We start from the raw sequence: 15394 nt of genomic DNA, 5'->3' as shown, positions 1-15394 counted from the left end.
CATGAGTGGAGGGAAGAAGAGGGAGAGAATCTCTAATAGACTCTGCATTGAGCCCGAAGCCTGACACGGGGCTCAGTTTCATGACCCTGAGATCATGACCTGAGCCAAAACCAAGAGTCAGATGCCTAGCCAACAGAACCTTCAGGTACCCCATGAGGGGATTATTTCAAAACTGTATATATGTATGTATATATGAATATATGTATATATATGTATATACAAGAAGATAAATCTTTCTCATCAAGTTTTGTTATAGTAGGTTTAGCATTCAATGATGGCTTTAGCCAGAATCTATTGTATTTGTCAAATAGCAATTTTCTAACTCTGTCATTTCTTCTACATTTACTTGTTAGCATATCAGTATAATAAAAAGCTTTTTTTGTCCTATTTTTAAACATCATTTACATCAGTATGAACTCATGGATTCCTGTTTTATTCAATAATAAACTAGTATCACTAATTGGTTTGGTGTTCAAATTAATTTGGCCAGCAGAAGCTCCTTCAAACCAACTTTCAATAGAATCAAATTACTTAAATGGAATGATCAAAAAATTAAGTTTTTTTGTTTTGTTTTGTTTTGTTTTATGGAGTACCGAGTTATCTTTGGCCCCATTATCCATTCGTGGTTGGGGATCTATATCACTGTATAGACAAGACAATAAAGTGTGTGTATGCATGTGACATTTCATGAGTATTACTGACTTAACCTCCATTGCTGTAATTTCTACTCACAAGCCACTAGTCAAAGGTTATGAATGATTGAGACTTCTTTTTGATCAAATATGAGAGAGTATAAACATTTCAGTGATTATTGTCAAAGTATTCAAGTTGGGAATCTATATTTACTCTAATGATGCTGAAATTACTGGAAAAAATGTTCTTAAAAATTTATATAATGATCCATTCTAGGAAATTTGTTACTTTCGTGTTCTAACTAAATTTGATCAAAAAGAATATCACTCATCATAATCACTAAGTTATTCTCCAATTTTGGGTCTGATTATTTTTGGAATCATGGGGGAAAAAAGATGGAGATTTTTCTTATTTAGATAGGTGCTTGACAGTTTTTAAGTTTTTGCTATTATGTACACAGGATCTCACATAAGGATCTCAAATAACATAATTGGACCTTAATAAGTAATTATTGAATGAAATTAAAATAGCTGTTACTGATTGACTATTATGATTAAAATATTGTAGTAAACATTTTACATATTTTTTGAAAGGTTTTATTTATTCATGAGAGACACAGAAAGAGAGAGACAGAGACATAGGCAGAGGGAGAAGCAGGCTACCTGCGGGGAGCCTGATGGGAGGCTCAATCCCAGGACCCAGGATCATGCCCTTAGTCAAAGGCTCAACCACTGAGCCACCAGTCGTCCCAACATTTTACATATTTAATGTATATACCAACTGAAGTCTCAAACCAGTCCTTGAATATTTTCATCATTTTATAGATGAAGAATTTTAGTGTCAGCTGTGGTTACTTCCCCAAGGATATACTGTTAGTGATATGTGAAGAAAAGTTCAAACTCAGTTTGATATGGTTCCAAAACCCTTATTTCCTGAGCTGGTAGGCAGTTGAAGTTCAGTTCAGAAGATTTCCCTCCTTTGGGTTATACAGAGGTCTATGAATTCAGCTTAAGTAGTGCTGACATAGCAGAGATCCCCATCTTTGTGGAGCCTTCATTCAGAGAAGGTCCACTGTCCTAGCCCATGTATTTGATCTCTCAAGGTCCATCCTTTGAGAACTCTGTGGCTAGTGGGCCACGTAAAGGGAATTTTTGTTAGAGTCAATATCCCGATATCCCTAATGCTACCCTGTTTCCTCCACAGCTGCCACCAAGTTTATTCCTAGAGTTTAGCCACCTCTTAGAAGCAATAGGAATGCCAAATGTGGTATTTCCTTATTTTAAAATGCTAATGCCCAGCTCTTCCCCAAACATGTGGAATCTTTGCTACTTTATTTCTCTTTCTTTGCCCACAGCTCCCCTCTTAACTTTCCTTTTTCCATTTTAAGATAATTTCTTCAAGCTCAGGTTTTAGAAAAACAAAGCCTAGTAGGGGTGAACAGTCACATGTAAGCCATTTGAAGCAAGAACACATGAAAGGACCTACTACTTTCTTGGATTGAAGGGTGGGACATGAGTTAAAGATATTTTTAAGTCTACATTAATTATCCTGTCACACACAGTAGTACACACTGTCGCACACATAGTCTGTAGTAACTATGTTTAAATCATCATTTCCCAAATTTATTCTGCATAATTTTTTGGCCTGACAGTTCTGTAGAATAATAATAATGCCATATAGTACATGATTAAGTTATAAAATGAGTGATATAAGTTAGCGATTTTAAAAGTTCAGTAGCAGAACTCTTCCTTCACTAAAATTTTAGCAAAGTTTTTAGCCCTATATATGAAACAGGTGTAAGCATTGCAGCTGTTTTGTAAGTTGAAGAAACTCAACTACTTGGACTTTCTCTGCGGCCTCTATTGTCACTTGAGCTGCCACAGCATAATTTGAAAGCCAGTGATTTAATTTGCTCATCTGGGAAAGGATCACAGAAACTGATGATATTAATTGCCTATGGGAGAAGAAAACTAGGTACTTGAGGAATAAGCATAAGAGACTTTTTAGTTCCTTGGTGGCTCAGTCAGTTGGGTGTCTGCCTTCAGCTCAAGTCATGATCTCAGGGTCCTGGATGGAACTCCACATCAGGCTCCCTGCGCAGCAAAGTCTGTTTCTCCTTTTCCGTCTGCACCCCTCCACCCCCCATTAGGCACTCCTCTCAAATAAATAAGTAAAATCTTTTTTAAAAAAGAGACTTTTTTGGGTCACCTGGATGGCTCAGTGGTTGAGCATCTGTCTTTGGCTCAGGTCATGATCCCGGGGTCGTGGGGATCCAGTCCCGCATCAGGCTCCCCTCAGAGAACCTGCTTCTGTCTTTACCTCTCTGTCTCTCTCTCTCTCATGAATAAATAAAATCTTTAAAAAAATTAAAAAATAAAAATAGACTTTTTAATTATAAACTCTTTTATAGCTTTTGAATTTTAAACAGTATGAATGTATTATCTGTTAAATAAATTAATTAAAAAAGTAAAGTCAAATTAGAAGGGACTCTCCCACCAAACACATGGACAGATAATAAGTGCTTAGATGGGGAGTTAATGTTATCTCCAAAGATCAAAAAAAAAAAAAAAAAAAAAGAGAGAGAGAGAAGAACTGACACTCAGAGGATCAGTAGGTGAAAGACTGGGGAGAGGGAAGGACATTACAATTAGGAACAGCATGAATGAGGTTTTGAAATTGGGAATGAGCATAGTGTGATGGGAGACAGGACAAATGTTGATCTGACTGGCACAGAGAGTTTGAGGAGTAGCAGATGGTTGGTCAGGAGTTGAATGTGATCTTTATAGTTTCCTACATTTTAAAAGGAATTTCTTGTTTAAAAACTTTTTATATCTATTATTTCATATTTTCTAGCAATAATCTGTCAAGTAGAAAGTGTACATATTATTTTAATTTTGTAGAGAGAGAAATGAGGTCTCAGGAAGATTCAGTGATTTGCCTTAAGTTCTTAGCTCCTAATCCATATAGAGCAACATGCTAACTATTTATTAAAAATCTTCTCTGCGTGTCTTTTAGGTACCCCAAACCTGTTCCTTCTTATATATTCCTTTATTCATATACATGGTACAACCATTTAACCAGGAATCCAGTCATCCTAGACTCTCTACTATCTCCTTCTCCCTACCCTTTATCTGCTATCAGCCATCAAACACTTTCCATTTCCCCTCATGAAAGTCTCTTGACTTCAGTCTAAACATCATCATTTTACTCCTATGCCTATGGTACTTGCCATAGCGTGCAATATAAAGTATACACTTTTACATGACATGTCAGGGTTTTTCATAGTCTCTTGATTGCTTCTTATCTAACCTGACTTCTTGCTACACCTGTATAAAATATACTTTGGACACGTGAAATCATTTGCCATTGCCAAAATATGCAGTGTCCTACAGGATTTTTGCAAATGCACTTTACCTTACCTGGAATGCCCTTCCTCCTTCACTGTGACCTGACTCCCATTGGTCCAAATCCTACTTGATATCCCAGACTTAAACATTGACCTTACCTGATCTGAAGCTGAGTGTAGAATGGGGGGAGACTGCAGATGTCAGGTATGCTTCACTAGCTTTGTTCATGTAGGCCTTTGTACCACTGTGATACATTTGTTTATCTACATTTCTTATTTGACTGGGAGCTCCTGAATGGCAGTGACTGTTCAATTTACTATATCTCAAATATATCATATTAAATGTCACATAGAAAGCCTGCAGAAATTTTTGCTAATAAATTACATGATTCACAGGGATATATGTTGGAAGACTTTTGCTATGGTCAACATAACTGGTGATTGTATCAATATGTGCCAAAAATATTCACTATGCCCTTCTTCATAAAAAAATGATTTTTTCTCATCTTATTGATTTGGGATAAGCCATGTGTTGTGAACAGATGGGACATATGTGACACTCAAGATGAAGGTTTAGAAGTTTCTCTTTCCTCCTGGCATAAGAATGGCACACCTTAGTCTTGGGCTGTTGTTCCTTCATCCTTGGGGTTAAGATGAAGAGATGGAGAGCATAGATAGCTACAGGGAACCCTAGCTTACACATGTGAGTGAGAAACTTTTTATTTTGTAAGCTACTAAGATAACTGCATTTTTAGCTCAGCAAACCTGATTAATGGTTATAATGATAACAAAAGCATGCATGTTTATGAGAAATGTTCCGAATGGGGCATTCAGTGAAGCTTACAAAAAAAAAAGATGTTTTGAGCTTTTTGAGTTTGTGATGATGTTAGGACACCTCCATGTGGTGGTATCTTGTAAGGCGATTTTGCAGAGTCTCTTCAGAGTGGCTGGCATATAATAATTAACACTCTTATGTTATGAAAAGATGAAAGTGAACTATTGAATGGAAGTTTAGTTTGAGAATCAGCTGGAGACAAAGATTTTAGAAACATCATTGCAAGATGACAGGATTTCCTACCTGATGAAAAAGAAAATATATATATATATATATATCTCAAGAGTAGAGCAGAGGTCCAAGAATTGAAGCTTGTAGAACACAATAGGTAGGATTTAGGCAGAGGAAAGGGAATTTTAGACAGATGATAGCTAGAAAAGCAGATATACAATATCACAGTAACTAGAGGAAAGAACTGCTACCAAATTTGGCATCTTCAACAGTCTCAGATGTGGCAAAGGTCACACAGAAAGTGAACTGTGAAAAGACAGATCCTAGGATCTCCTTAGATAGGTTCAGTAGTTTTAGATAGCCTCACAAAATTCTATTAACTAAATTATTTCTATCCAGGTTTTAAATATTTTAATAGTGACACTAGCTGGCTTATCCAGTCCTAAAGGATCATGGGTTCTCCACTACAGTGCCTTCATTAACTCACAATAATCAATCATTTCCAGTTTTCTTTTGTGAATTGACTCTTGCTTCCTTGATGACTATTGTTTTTGCTTCTTTTTATTCTCAACCTCCATTTATGGCCTTTCTGCTGACTTCTAGGCTGCTGTATCTGGCAACATAACCCAAATTTGTCCATCTTATGAATAATTAAATAATTAATTAATTAATGATTGATTTAGAGTTGTTGATTCACAACCTTGAAATTCTTTTCCTGTTACTGAAAATTGTTGGTTATCTGCTATGTGTGCTCAGTGCACATGTGTTTCATACCTGCCAAGCTCTTTGCTCTAACTTTACCACAACTTGCTCTTCCTACTGGATACTCAAATGGGCCTACTGTTTTGGGAGATTTCTTGTTGTTGTTTTAAGATTTATTCATTTATTTTAGAGAGGCAGGGGGCTGGGAGAGGAGAGTGAGAAGTGGGGAGGGGCAGAAGGTTGAGGGAGAGACAAATTTCAGCAGATTCCACACTCAGTGTGGAGCCCAAAGTGGGGCTCGATTCGATTCCAGGACCCTGAGTTAACAACCTGAGCCAAAACCAAGAGTCAAAAAAAAAAAAAAAAAAAAAAGGCAAAACCAAGAGCCAGACACTCAACCAACTACGCCACCCAGACACCCCTGGACCTTTTTCTTTTCAACTGTATTGTGTTTTATGTGGCTTGTCCATACTGCTCTCTGCTTTATTTTATAAATGGTAAGGTGAAAATAGTCATTCTTAGGTGACAGTACCTGAAAAATACTGAAATATTTTTTTACTCATGTCATTTTGAGCACTAGCATTTTGTTATCTAAGTGAATTCATCACTATAATCTATAACAGGATAGCTGCATGCATCTTGTTATCCTTTTAAATTTCCTTTTCTTTTCTTATATTTTATCATTATGTAATTTACTTTCTGTTTAATATCAAATACACTGCTTTTTTAATCACAAGACTCTGAGAGCAGTAAAGTATAAACACTACCCTAATATACATGATTCATTCTATATGTATTATTATTAAAACATATATGTGTATATACATATAATTATATAATTATACTCCCAAACAGCTCAATGTCTTGTTTTCAAATGGAGATCATTCAGTGAATAACATTTGTATGGCAACCACATTAACAGAATTTAATTAAAGCTTTTTGAATAGTCTATGGTAGAAATATTTCATTTACTAAGACACTTATTTAAAAAAAAAATTATTCTTCAGATTCTGAATAGTCTATATTGCTGAAAATCAAAGCTCACAATATTTATATAATGCTTATCATTTTATTACTTCTTAAGTTTTTGTATTAGATTAATATTTGAAAGAGTAACAATGGAAAGAAATTTTATTCACTTTAAGTGGAACAAAGGATGCCATCTATAAAATTTCTTTATATCTTGTTATGATAAATACCAGCAGGTTTTTTTAACGTACAGTAAAAATATATAAAATATTGGTTACTAACTTTAAAACCAATAAGATTGATATGGTTACTTCTATAGACATTTTTATTACTCTAAATTAGGTAAATAAAATTATCTCTTCGGTAGTTGAGAAAATGCCCAAGTCTTCTTATACATTTCTTTACAGGACTTCTAAATCAGTTATAAGTTAATAAGGCAACATTTATCACCCTTTAGCATCAGAGCAGAAAATTGAAATGTATTTTTTCCCTTTAGAGTCTTACAGTTTAGTTAAATACTAAAGGCTAGATACTAAAGATTCTGACATGCTAGTATTAATTTAAAATTATTAATATATGTTCATAATACATATGAAATGAATTTAGATTTGATTCTCTTGCTTTTAAAGATTACATTATTAATAACTGTAAGAAATAATAAAATTGGCTTTTAATTTTGTGTGTGTGGGGAAAAAAAGGGTCTTTTAAAAATCAGCTGTTGATAATGAACATATTCGTATCAGTTGCCAACAAACAAGGCAAAGCATATGCACAAAATACTCACGATTATTTGATAATAAATCATTTTAATGATTATACTCAAAATTATGAAATGAGGATAGCACTGATGTGGAAAATAACAAAGGCTCATGCTCATCAGATCTGTTATCCATATGTGCATGGCTTCTGAAGGTTCCATTGTCATCACTTTAATGCAAATATTTTCTTTGTACTGCCCAATCTAACAAAGCCAGCTGATTTGGTCGAGTTTATATAGATAGATGTGTTACTCAAAATCATTATGAATATATATTGCTTTAAGTGTTCTGTTTTTTGAGGAGCAAAGGAAGAAAGAGAAAGAGAGAGAGAAAAACCAAACAGCAGACTAAACTATAGAGAACAAACTGATGGTTACCAGAGAGGAGGTGGGTAGTGGGAAATAGGTGATGGGGATTCAAGAGTACCCTTAGTGTGGTGTAGAATTGTTAAATCACTATATTGTACCTTGAAATTGATAGAACACTGTATGTTAAGTATGCCAGAATTAAAATAAAGCATTTAATGAAAAGTTTTTTTTTAAAGTGTGCTTTTGAAAATAATTGGCAATTTCCTCCTTGAAACTCATCTTTTTTTGTTTTCAACCTAAATAATCAATAATAAAGGAAATATTAAATCATTTATGGTGCATTCATGTAGCAAAATACCATGTAGCCATTGTATATAAAAATATGTGAAGAAGGAACTTAAAAATGGGGAATAAGAAATATCTGTATTAAATCTATCTCAATCAGATAGAAAAACTTTCAAGAGAAGTTAAACCACCAGGGTTTAGGAGAGAAATTTGCATTATGAGTTTAGACTTAAGAGGAGAAACATTTCTAGTTCATAAGTTCTGGAACATGGCTATGGTAATGGAAGGCTATAGGTCTTTGGGACTGAGAAAAGCAGCAGTTGTGGGATTTAGTGATTAAATATATCATCTACATGAATTTGAAAGGTTGCAGGATAATGGCAGGAGCTGTGATGAAAAGTTAGACCATTAGCTTGATGTCAAAATCTTTATAGCATATGATTGGAGCAAGTCAGGGATCGGACACCTGAAGTATGACAACACCAAAAGAGATAGAGAGTCTTAAATGTGGAAAGCTGGAGGTTCAAGAGTAAGGTTTCTTGTTCTTATGGTTTGTTGTTGTTGTCCTTTTCAAAGGAATACTTCTTACTAGTTTGAAATGGTTTGAAAACATGCTTTGGAACTAGAAGAATGCCAGTTTCTTCTGGTTGATAGTACTTGGAGTAGGAGAGAAAAGATAGTTTCTCCTATAAGTGTTTGCAAGAAAAATAGGAAAGATAAGGTTTGGAGAGACGGAAAAGAATGGTAAAACATTTCCAGGAAGGGGAATAATATGGACATGGAGGTGAAGAATAAAAATAGTAATTTGATCAGATTGAGCTTTAAAGGAATGGAGCGGTGAGAGATAATTGGGGAGAAAATTGGGATCTGATTTTGGTAAGCTTTGAATATCACTTGACCTCTAAGAGAGTGGTTCTCATTTATCCCCAACTATCATCCCATTATAACTCACCTGATAGGAAGAAAAAAGAAAGAAACAAATAAACTCAAAATATGAAACATGCCTCTATCAGTAATCATGGTCAATCCCACTGAATAGCAGCCCTGTCTAAAAGATTCACATGTATACAAACCACCCAGAAAATTATGTTTTTTAAAAAAATACATCCTCCAAGAAACATTTCAGAAGCCTTGTAAAAATCCAGGCAGTTGCTGTGGCAAAAGCCATACAGCTAACAAACGGTTGATTTAGTGTTCAAACGCTGTTTTTCATTTCCTGCCCTATCTATTGTAAGTGTGACGTATCAATTCTGTTTATCCTTCTTTCTCTCTTTCTTCTCCCCTCCCTCTCTCTTTCCCTTTCTTTATTTATTCAACAAACATTTGGGGAAACATCTATAATTGACAATCATATTTTCATTACAGTGAAACTCATCATTTATGCTTGAATTTCAGTCCAGATTTTTAGTCTTAGTAAACTTAGTATTTTATGATAAAATGGGAAATGAATAAATAGAAAAATTTTAAGAATTCTGTCTGTTGAGAAATTACAATAGCTTGTCATTGTTGGATATACTATTAGTATTTAGTAGCTAGGATATGCTTTGTTTATCCAACTCCATGGAATAGAAAAAAAAACACATTTTGGGGACAGAATTCTAGCCAATAATATTAAGAACAAGAGCTTTTATATGATTTATATTAACTCCTCATGTAAGCAAAAAGACACATTAATAAAGCATCATTACTTAGAATGGGAATAAAAAGACTTAGCTGAAAGAAATTTTGTAAGATTTTAAAGTGTCTAGATGTGTCTCAAAAATAGCTTATGGAAATGAACAATTCATATTCACAAATGATTTTTTAGTGTTTTTAAAATCATAAAATTGGGATCCCTGGGTGGCGCAGCGGTTTGGCGCCTGCCTTTGGCCCAGGGCGCGATCCTGGAGACCCTGGATCGAATCCCACGTCGGGGTCCCGGTGCATGGAGCCTGCTTCTCCCTCTACCTGTGTCTCTGCCTCTCTCTCTATCTCTCTGTGACTATCATAAATAAATAAAAATTAAAAAAATAAAATAAAATCATAAAATGCACATACCGTAAAATATACCATATTAACCATTTTTAATTGTAGGATTATTCAGTGGTGTTAGGTACATTTACATTTTTATGCAACTATCAACACTACCTATCTCCAAAATTTCTCCTCCATCTCAAATGGAAACTCTACCCATTTAACAAAAGTTCCCTCTTTCCTCTAGTCCCTGGTAACTGCTATTCTTTCTATCACTGTGAATTGGACTATTTAAGATACCTTGTATAAGTGGGATCATGAAATATTTTTCACATAAGTATATTTTTGTTACTTTCCAAAACAAACTCAATATCAAATAGTGGTTCACTTGAGAATGATACACTGGAATCAAAGTGCTGTTCTACCTTTTAGCTGTAAAACTCAGAATCCGTTCACTTAAAAGCTAGGTCTCCCTCTTCTCCGTCTTCAGAATGAATTTTAACCTCTTACATTTTGGAATTTTACTGTTAAATTACATACTTTTAGCTACAAAATGTATAACAGTCCTTTTATAATCATCATCAACTGTGTCCCAAGCATCTTAAATATTTTATCTCATTTTAATCTTCACCCAAACTCCATGAAGTATGTACTGTTCCATTTTGTGAGCATGGAAGTCAAGACTGGCAGGTGTTAAGTAATTTGTTCCAAGCCACACAGCTGGTAAAAGCAACGTCAGGACCTGTACTCAGATCTGTGGCTTGAAAGCTCTCACTTGGTGCTGCTTACTGAATAGCAACATAATAAAGATAAGAAACACTGCCTCTTTCAGATCCCAAACTTTTTAGATAGGTAATTTTTAATATGTTTCTCCTGTATAAAGCCATTTAATTGTTGTATCTGCGTCAATATGACTTGAAGAAGTACGGTATTAAAGTAAATCTTTTAAATTCACCTCAAATGCCAAGAATTATGCCTTGCTTGCTATGACGAAGAAAGAATTTAGAATGAAGTAACGTCATTGTGTTCATTTGTAAATAACATATTGCAGCCAACTGTTTCTTAATTGCTCAGACTGTTGATAAATAATCCAGCCCTGCTGCTCTCTACAGACAATTTGCTTTGGATCAGACCAGGCAATTCAAACAATCCTAATTACAGTGAAGCCCTTTTATATGAATTTCTGCTTGTTGCAGGGAAGAAAACCCCTATGTAAAAGGTTAAGGCACTTACTTCTGATTTTTGCCTGAAACACAGCACCTATTACCTAAACTCAAGTTATATTAGTAGAGCGAATTTCAATTGAGTAAAAATGGATAAAGTAATATTTTGTATTAAAATGTATATTTCATTGCATTTACTCTTTATTGTACTGTCGTGGATTATGTTAATTTTATGTTTTTAATTAAAAGATATAACAGATGTCGAAACTTCATTTAAAGCAATATTTTCCTTGAAATAAGCTATGTTGCTAAGTGATTATGTAGTGTAACAGAGATTTGTATGTTAATAGACAAATGTGTCTATACTAGAAAGAAACTAAGACCTTAGGAAGTCTTCACTATATCAGGGGATTTGCTGTAACATGATATCATTGTATTTATGATTTTATGGTGTTAAAATGAATATTAAATGAAACAAAATTCCCAAGGATTACTCAGGAGGCAGCTAAGTACATAACATTTTGTACAGATGGTTGGAAGGCACAATTTTGCTCCATCACTGCATCCATATCCTTGAACGATTTCGACTGAAGACAGCATTTCTTTGAATTTTTCATTAAACCAGACGTCTTGAAATATGAATTCCTTTTATGTTTCTGTGAGTTTTGGCTAAAAGAACCCCAGTGAATAAATCATGCAATACTACGTGTCACCAGCACTTGTGAATATTTCTGCTTTGTTATTCTATTCTCAGTAGAGCACCATTGATTATCAAACTCAGCGGAGAGCATTTTATGATCATATATCTCCATTAGCTCCTAGTTTGACTACCATAGATTTTTCTGGTTAAGCCTGCATTATGTATTAGGAAGCCTATCTCTTCAATACAAAGTTTGATTTCATTTTTCTAAGCCTAGAACTCTTATTATGTATTATGTATAAAGATTCTTATCTTTTATATGTAAAAATAGGCTGCACTGTCTTTGTGTAACTGAACTATATGCCATCTTTTTTTTTTTTTTCTGATTCACAGTTAGCATCTTGTGCTATGAAGATGAATCTCTACAACGCAATGGCTGTCAGGGTAAATATTTCTTCACTTGTTAAACAAATGAAAAGTCAATTGTGCCCTGAATTCGCTTTTAATAAAATGAGCAAGCCAGAATAATGCAAATTTGATTGATATGCTAATGGTTAGAGAGAAAAGAGTACATAGTTAAAAAGTTAGTTCTACTAAATAATCTTGGCAGTATTAAAAATTAGAGTAAAATGTAAAACATGTAATTATCAGTGCTTATGTTTTAGAATGTTAAATATCTCTGAGCCATAACTAGACAAAAACCGTAAATATTAATGAAGCAATGTATTAGTTTCCATATGTCATATAGAATATTGTGATAAATAGATGAACATGGTTCTGGAATATAAGATGCCAGCCCAATACAAATCAATTAGAAATTATTCATATGATTTAGCAGTAATAAAGGCAGTTTCCACCTTAGAAGTTTTATTTCTATCATCTCTATGTTCATTTTTATGTGTTATTTTCCTAATGGAAAGCTGAGTCTAGTGATTATGGGGCTGGTTGGTTTCTGCACTGATTTTGGGAATGGGCACAATAAGATTATTTATCTTGTCTCAGACAGTATGATAATAGCTTAATTGTAGAGCTATCATAAATGGAGAAATTACTTTGGCGAATTTCATTAATGTTCTTAAAACTTATGTTGCCTTATATTCTCTTTCATTCATCTATTAGTTCTTACTTCCACTAATAATAGATTTTATTTTGGGTGAAGCAAGGTAGTAAAATACCTTCTGAAAGTCCTGTACTGAACTATGGCAGGTAAATCACATTATTTTGATTATTTATATTGCTTTGAGAAGGGTGCTTTTCACAGTTACAGGTGTGCATGGAGTCCCTATCCCAAGGAATGGTCTCCTTTTCTTTTCTTTTCTCTTTTCTTTTCTTTTCTTTTCTTTTCTTTTCTTTTCTTTTCTTTTCTTTTTTTCTTTCTTTTCTTTTCTTTTTTCTTTTCTTTTCTTTTCTTTTCTTTTTTTCTTTTCTTTTCTTTTCTTTTCTTTTCTTTCCTTTCCTTTCTTTTCTTCTTTTCTTTTCTTTTCTTTTCTTTTTTCTTTCAGATTTTATTTATTTATTTGAGAGAGAGGAAGATAGAGCATGAGAGGGACAGAGGGACTGAGAAGCAGACTCCCCAGTGAACAGGGAGCTCTACTGGGGCTCCATCCAGACCCTGGAGAGCATGACCTGAGCCAAGGGCATATGCTTCCCTGACTGAGCCACCCAGGTGCCATTCTGCCCACCTTTCTGCTCTTCTGTGGTTTAGGAAAAATGCAAGAGGGAGAAATAGATCTTCTTACTTCTTTTCCTGAGCCAGAAGCAGATACTATAGCTGCAATGGGCTCTTTATTCTTGTTAAAAATACTGTAGTATAGGAAAACAATTTGGTTTTCTTTTTTTCAATGGGAATGCTTAAATCTGGGAATTTAGGAGATTTTGATTCTCTGTATAGTTCTTACAAAGACTTAACTTCTGAGCCTTCATCACTGTTAGATTCTTTCTTTTCTGCTTACTTTGTGTCAGGTATGTCTGCAAAGTAAAAAGCAGTAGATGACTGAATGTGAAGCACTTGATGTCCTAAGACTTAGATGTCTGCATAGATCACCAGGGGAGATACAGGCACAGAAGACAGGGTTAGAAAAAATGCACTCTATTGTTTGCTAGTTAGCCCCCAATCTCCGTCTTGAGTTCTGACCTGGCTTGAATCATGATTCTGTTTACCTAGATGAGGCATATCTAAGAAACCCACATCAATATAAGCTACTTGGAGGGCAGAGTTTTTGACTTATACCAACATCATACTAACAGCTGCATTTCCTACTAACATCACTGACCATCAACTTGTCTTTGATTAATGTTAGTGAACAATGTTAAACTTTACCTGAGTCCTGTGACCATGGAAAACAACAAATTAAAAAAATCCCCCCCCCCCAAAAAAAACAATATCTCCCTACCTTTTGGGTTCTGAAAGGGCCTACTGAAAAAAAAAAAAAATTGTCCTTCACCATAGGACTTGGATTAGAGGCACAGATATGAGATATGTCCCTTCTTTACCTATGTCAGACCAAGGACAGCACCCCCCTTCGCAAATTTCTGTTCTTTACCTCACAAATGATTAGCTCAGCTGCCTGTCCCCATCAAACAATTGGAAAAACATGTTTATTAACCAAACTGTGGTTAAAGTTCTCTCCTTCCCCTGGGTCTTTGAACTTTAGCCAGCATATAATCCTGCCACCCCCTGAGAATAGGCTGGCTTCCTGGTAAAACATTGTTTGGTCTACTATACAATTACGCCATCCTTTCATCCCACTTCCCCATATCAGATTCTTTCTAGCCTTGTTTACATCTTCCTAATAAAATAGATCTTATGGTCAAAGTGCTCTTCCTACTGCCATAGTCCACTTCATCTATTGTGATGGTCATTCACTCCCTCTCCCTTACAATAGTTCTTTCAAGTAAAGTCTCTCTTGCTATATCTGGATTTTCATTTGATACATTCCAGGAGAGAAGAGTAGAGGTGGGGATGCAGTGACCATTAAAGTGAGGCAGAAGAAGTCTTGAACTGATCCATGAAGCCGCACAGGACTTTCTGTGAGGCTATGTGGAGGATGTGAACACTACCATGAGAAATTTGTAATAAAAACACTTCTCTAATGAAGATGATCAGAGTCTGCCTTGAGAGGCTTGGATGAGTTGACTTGGTAATAGACTAGGTACTTAATTCATGTTCCTAACATGAGGAATGAGGCTTACTTGCATGGAGGCCAAAATGATTACCTAACAAAGATTAAATTTTAGCATTGGTTGATCACAGTGACCAGAACTGAGTTTGTTTGTGAGGAGTGCATTTTTGCAAGATGGTACTCTGAAGATTTTGCTTTCTGCAGGAGTGAGTGGCTGAAGAGACCAGTATGTGGTCCATTTACCTTCATGTTGTGCACATTTGAAGATTGCTATCCTGGTGAGATACCACTAGCTGAAGTTTTACTTCTAATGTCTACACCTCTGTCTTTTTAGTTCCATCAGTTACCGAGTAACCTCGTTCAAAATAATTATCCCTTAAATACTTTAAATATGGGTGGCTGTGCGTGTCCAGGAGGAAGAATTTCTAAGAATGATAGTAACTACCAGAAATTAATATGGCCAATAATATTCAAACATATATCTGCACTCAAATCTTGAATAAGATTTT

At 34.8% G+C, this 15394-nt stretch overlaps 1 protein-coding gene across 3 annotated transcripts in view; it reads left to right on the top strand.

Moving 5' to 3' along the window:
- The window catches only part of SPATA17 (spermatogenesis associated 17), a 205130-nt gene that overhangs the window by 15681 nt on the left and 174055 nt on the right, over nt 1-15394 (top strand). For all 3 annotated transcript variants that reach the window (XM_077886679.1, XM_077886678.1, XM_077886680.1), the window contains exon 4: nt 12157-12207. In XM_077886679.1, coding sequence (XP_077742805.1) covers nt 12157-12207 — 51 coding nt within the window. The remainder of the gene's footprint in view (nt 1-12156; nt 12208-15394) is intronic.

The sequence above is a fragment of the Canis aureus genome, chromosome 38, assembly GCF_053574225.1.
Source record: "Canis aureus isolate CA01 chromosome 38, VMU_Caureus_v.1.0, whole genome shotgun sequence".
Taxonomy (NCBI): domain Eukaryota; kingdom Metazoa; phylum Chordata; class Mammalia; order Carnivora; family Canidae; genus Canis; species Canis aureus.
This window is presented reverse-complemented; position numbering and strand designations above follow the sequence as displayed.